The sequence below is a fragment of the Notolepis coatsorum genome (genome assembly GCF_963971535.1).
Source record: "Notolepis coatsorum genome assembly, chromosome: 3".
Taxonomy (NCBI): Eukaryota; Metazoa; Chordata; class Actinopteri; order Aulopiformes; family Paralepididae; genus Notolepis; species Notolepis coatsorum.
In genome coordinates this window covers 31,334,917-31,340,847 of record NC_140167.1, presented here as the reverse complement: position 1 = coordinate 31,340,847, position 5,931 = coordinate 31,334,917, and the positions used below count along the sequence as shown (strand labels likewise).

Below are 5,931 nucleotides of genomic sequence, written 5' to 3'. Positions count from 1 at the left end.
CTTTTCTCAAGTTGTTGGGCTTTACCGACTCAAAGCGGTGGACCACCACAACTACCTATGTGTACTAAAGTACTTGTTTAGCAGATTTTACATAACAGCAATATTTCAGAAGTGTATCTGGGTGCATAATGGATTTGCAACTTTTTTCTGGTCAAACTACTGTACAACATGTTTTTCTGTGGTTCAAACTGGCTGCTTCCCACCGAGCAGGACACTATCTAATGGCCGAGGAACAGACTTCCCACAATTGTGCGCGCTTGAGCAACCGCCGGCTGTCAGGTAAAACATTAACCTTTGTTCTGCTGATGAGATGTTGCTGCCGCTTCCTTATTAGTGGAGAAATAGCGGAAAGTTTGTATTTGTGTGTGTGTGTTCACTTAGGAGATGTAACCCTAATGGAGAGCTGGGGGAGGGGGGTTGATTGTTGCCAGAGCAACCCATAAATCAACGACTCAACATCTGTGCCTCTTTTTTGACCAATCGGTGAGAGAGAGGATCAAGTTGCGATGTTTCCATCTGGTTCAGCAAGGTCAATTGCTGTGTCCATCCAATTGCCAATTTGTATCCATTCACACAGATGTGTTGATCGCTGGGCTCTATCTTTCCCCAATATTGCTTTCATCCAAAGCGGAAGCAGTCAATACAGGAACTCCTTTTCATTTATATTCAAATACATTTGACAGTTTTTCCTTCCATTTTGCTCTAGTAGGACGATTTGGTTGCAATGATGGAAGAGTGTTTTGAGGTACCACACGTGAGGTCCGTCTGTTTAATTTCTTTGGACTTTCTGAATTCAGTGACCTTTGTTTGACTTTGATGACTGCTGGATTCTTTTTTTGGTACACCAAGTACGTTTTGGACCTGAGATTTAGTCATATTTCCACCAGCCATTGGGGGTTTGGGGTGTTGATGGCGAGGTTTCAGTTGGCCCAGGTCAAAGTGAGCTGGACAGCACTCCTGGCTCTGGCCCACTTCATGTACCTCCTGGTGGGTGCTACCATCTTCCAGGTCCTGGAGCGAGAGGCTGAGAGCAACAACCGCAATCACTTCCAGCTGGAGAAGCTGCACTTCCTGGCCAACTACACCTGCCTTGATGGACCGGCCCTGGAAAAGTTTGTCCAGGTCTTTGTTCATTTATTTATTAATAAATAAATAAAGACATTAATTAATAAATTAATTAACGTATTCATTAGCTTATCAATTAACGTATTCATTAAGTTACATATTACTAGTCACATTGAAATGTCCATATCTTTGTCAAGTGGCCAAAAGGCAGCATACATTATATATGCTATAATATATTGTTATATTCAACAATTTATCCAGGGAAACCCATTGACCACAGTCTCTTTTCCAAAGCCCTGATTACAAAACAAAAGTACACGAAAATCACATTTGTGGGAAAAAAGGAAAAGAAAAACATCAACATTTTTGATAATTGAAAAACATGATTCAATATCATTAAAAACAAACAGTCCTCAGTCACAAACTCCAATTAGTCCTTTAAAATGTTCAACAGATATCAAGACATCCAGCCTGAGCTCTTAGAACGCAATGAGAAAATGCTGTTTTTCCAAGTTCCATATTCAGTCTGGGGACTTGGAGAGTTCTCCACTCTTAAGACAGAGTGTCATACAAATTACATCTCTGAAAATTAGGTGATATAAGGGAGCCCATGTAACATTGCTTTGCAAACATACAAAAAAGCAAACATCCATAACTATAATATATCACCATAGTCTAATACTAGAACAGTCTTTCTACTGTCACAACAAAAACATGATCTATTTCTATAAAGAAAGCCACCCTTAACTCTTACGTATTAAAAAAAACAAATAAAGAAAATCATCAAATAATGCAAGAAAGTCATCTATATACAGTATAGTACCAACATACTTAAGGAACTGTTTAAATTTGACAACCATCTAGTGAGCAAATCATCAGATCCAAGTCCACAAATTAACATGATCTAGAGAAAAGCATGTACCGGTATTTCATTTTAGATACATTTCAAATTAAACATGTCATATGGAATCTAAAAGCTGTCTACATGTTAGATAGTGTTACTTCTGTAGAGAGAGCTGATGAGTACAGAACAGTGTCATCTGCGTAAAAATGGACCTTGTCATTTTAAACAGAAAGACCAATGTCATTGATGTACTGTATAAAGTAAACAATAATCAAGACGGAATGCATACATTAGCAGAAAAGAGAAGCAAAAGCGATGGAAGCATTAACTAAAACATGCACACTCCATTGTTAACTGATCTCCAAGTCAATTCAATTGAGTTTTGAGTTCAGTTTGAGAATTCAAACCATATGTAGAATACAGCTTTTGCGACCTAATGTAAAAAATAAATTGGCTGAGCGAGTTGAGTGCTTAAGTAGATTGGAGGCACCTGTCCCAACGTGCTTTGGATTCACCCTGTTTTCTAATGTTGTTTTTGTTCAGGTCTTGTCTAGCTTACATATAACTTAACTGCAGTTTTAAGATATTCCAAATGTGTAAAAGACGGACAGATACTAAAATGCATCTCTAAAATAAAAGAAATGTATTCTCTAAATAAAAAATGCTCTCCATGCAATTTGTGAATATAATACGGTACTTATATTAATAAATGAATGTTACTGATCACCGAAGTAGTTAATTGCTATGTTTAAAATGACTCTGCAAATACTGTTTACGATAGGAATAGATCATTTTTGTCATGATACTAATACGTGTGTTTACTTAAGTAATTTAACACATGGCTAATGTTAGTGGGCTGAATATGGCTCAGTTTCCTTGTATCTGATTTCCACATGATTTATTCTGACATTGTAATTTTGTTGGTGAGCCCATTCAAATGTTTTGAACACAATCTTCACTTTAAATTGTACAGGTGATTTTGGATGCATGGGAAAAGGGTGTAAACCCATCTGGCAACTCAACCAACCCCAGCAACTGGGATTTCAGTAGCTCCTTCTTTTTTGCTGGTACAGTGGTTACAACAATAGGTGAGCGCACCAACACCAGCACTAGCACCAACACATTTGGTAACCACCTGCTATACAGAATGTAGAGTTGACAAACTTACCAACCACAGCTAATCAGTATTTGGCTGGTGGCTTAGAGTTAGTTTCAAGGCCTGTATACTTGGCATCCCATGATCACTTTGTATCATTGAGTTAAAGCTCAAATCTGCAATTTTTTTGACCATCTAAATTTGGGGTATATACAGTACAATATATACAATATCCGTCATGTGGTTGTCAGGCTATGGTAACCTGTCCCCCAGCACCGGGTCCGGCCAGGTCTTCTGTGTGTTCTATGCTCTCTGTGGGATTCCCCTGAACCTCACCTTCCTCAACCAGATAGCCAAGTGTCTCACTCTTCACCTGGGCCGCCTGGAGAGAGGCACAGTGTCTGTCCTTCCACACAAGGTACAGATGGCCGTTCCTTTCTGTCCTACTTGCAGTAACAGTGGATCGCTATTAGAGGGGGAAATACTACTAATAGTATCACTACCATTACTGCTGCTGCTACAGTACTAGCATACTACTAACAATAATAATAATAATAATAATAACATTTCAAGCCTTTTTTATTATAGATAATTCTTTTATATAAATAAAAATTATCTTGTACTATATGTAACCTAACTATGTGTTTCTCCCTCACAGCAATACATTGAAGTTCTGGCTGTGAGCTTGTTCCTCATTATGGGCAGCTTGCTGTTTCTGGTCATCCCTCCACTAGTGTTCAGCTATGTGGAAGGCTGGTCGTATGGAGAGGGTTTCTACTATGCCTTCATCACCCTCAGCACCATTGGCTTTGGAGATTATGTTGTAGGTGAGTAGGGCCGTGGCCTGGCCGCCGGGCGCTTTCTCTCTGCAATCTCTCTTACAGTATGTAGCCAAACCATGGGGTCCTAGTGAGTTTGATAAATGTAACCAAGAGATATTGTTCTGATTGGAGCACCATTTGTTATTAGTGAAATTGCGTAGATATTCTCTCTGTGTCATAAGCAAGTTGAAAGTTTGAGTGAAGCATCTGCAAACCAGTCAATCACTACATTCGGGGCGACAGTGGCTCGAGAGGTAGAGCAGTCGTCTGGTAATCCGGAGGTTCCCGGTTCGATTCCCGCTCCTCCTCGGAAGTGTGTCGAAGTGTCCTTGAGCAAGACACTTAACCCCTAATTGCTCCCGATGAGCAGGTTGGCACCTTGCATGGGCCAAGCTCTACCGTCGGTGTGTGAGTGAATGGGTGAAATGTGAAGACCAAATTGTAAAGCACTTTGGATAAAAGCACTAACAGCTATATAAATGCAGCCATTTACCATTTACGCTTGGATGTACCAAATCATCGCTAAGATTCCAGCTTGCTAGAGCAACACCCTACAGTTTAACTGTATGGGAGGAAGGTCTGGCTTACTGGGCAAGTAGGGCTCAGTGTAACCCTCAGAAATGTGATGTGGCAGCCTCAGTGGTGCTACATAAACGGGTGCTACATGCAATGCTAAAATCTCAAAGTGGATTTGAAAATATGACACTGAAATGGTCGAGAAATTATAGGGCCTTGTGGGTGTTTGGTGTGTGTGGGGGGGGGGGACAATTTTATGAATAAACACCACAAAATCAGGGTAGGGTTAGTGTTCGTTACGGAATGAATGTAAGTCTGTAATGTCCCCACATTTGAGATAAACGTGTGTGTGCATATATATATATGTATGTGTGTCTGTCTGTCTGTCTGTCTGTCTGTCTGTCTGTCTGTCTGTCTGTCTGTCTGTCTGTCTGTCTGTCTGTCTGTCTGTCTGTCTTGGTAATGTCCATTCCTTTAGGGACCGACCCGGACAAGCACTACATCTCTGTGTACCGTAGCCTGGCAGGCCTGTGGATCTTCTTGGCGCTGGCTTGGCTCGCTCTCATCCTCAACATGGGAGCCAGAATAATGGAGCAGGCCATCGGTCTAACACACCCAGGCTTCAAGAAACAGGAGGAGGAGGACGTGTCATCCATCAAACTGGAGGATGTCTTAGGGCAGAGCGCCATCCAGTCAAAGATCTGACCTGGAGATGGGACTGTCTACCTGGACCTCGCGGTTGAAAGTAATAGTTACCTGAGGCTATGCGCAATATTTGTTTAAAGTTTGTATCCCATGCTATTGTTTTGTACATACCATGATATATACTGAGTGTGAAAACTGAATGTATGTAATTTACTATACATAGTTCTAGCCCATAATGGCTTTGTAAATCTGTTGGTTTACATTGAACCACTCTGATCTTTAATGCTTCCTGTTTGTGTTGGTATACATCTCATATACTCAGGTTTCCCGCAGGGTCTTAAAAAGTCTTACATTTAATAATCCAAATGTAGGCCTTGAAACGTTTTTAAAATGTCTTAAATTAGATTTTGGTCTTAAAATGTAATAATGTAAGGTAATTAGGGAGTTACCTCTATGTTGCGATAACTTCTCTGTATCGCGTTTAAATGTGTTTGGAGGAAATGTCTGGGCTGCAAAGTAAACAGTACGGTAGTTCAGTTCCCACCCAACAATTTGTATGTAATGACTTCTTTCATAGTAATTTTCCTTCATATTTTCTTGCCAGCACGGCCATGAAATAGGTATTCAATTCTATTCGAGGTGGTCTTAAAAGGTATTAAATTGAACTTTTTTAAACCTGCAGGAACCCTGTATACTGTACCTTACCTAAGGGTGGAAGAACAGACATATTCTAAGATTAGGCTCAAATGATGTCATTTACATTTACATTTACATTTAGTCATTTAGCTGACGCTTTTATCCAAAGCGACTTACAAGTTCTGTGCGACAAGACAGCAAGAAGGGTATAACTCTATCAGCTGAGTAACAATGTTCATCAAAGTGTTGCGTGTTACAGTGTAGGTTAGTTTATTAGGACAAGTGCATGACATTAAGGTTAGTCGGGG

General features: G+C 40.2%; 1 protein-coding gene across 1 annotated transcript; it reads left to right on the top strand.

The window, feature by feature from the left end:
• Positions 1 to 909: 909 nt before the first annotated feature.
• On the top strand, positions 910 to 5,047 carry LOC311225747 (potassium channel, subfamily K, member 16-like; the record flags this gene model as incomplete). Its single annotated transcript, XM_084311141.1, has 5 exons — positions 910 to 1,122; positions 2,883 to 2,997; positions 3,257 to 3,423; positions 3,664 to 3,832; positions 4,821 to 5,047. The coding sequence occupies 5 exons, from the start codon at positions 910 to 912 to the stop codon at positions 5,045 to 5,047; spliced, it is 891 nt and encodes a 296-aa protein (XP_084167267.1).
• Between the last annotated feature and the right edge of the window lie 884 nt (positions 5,048 to 5,931).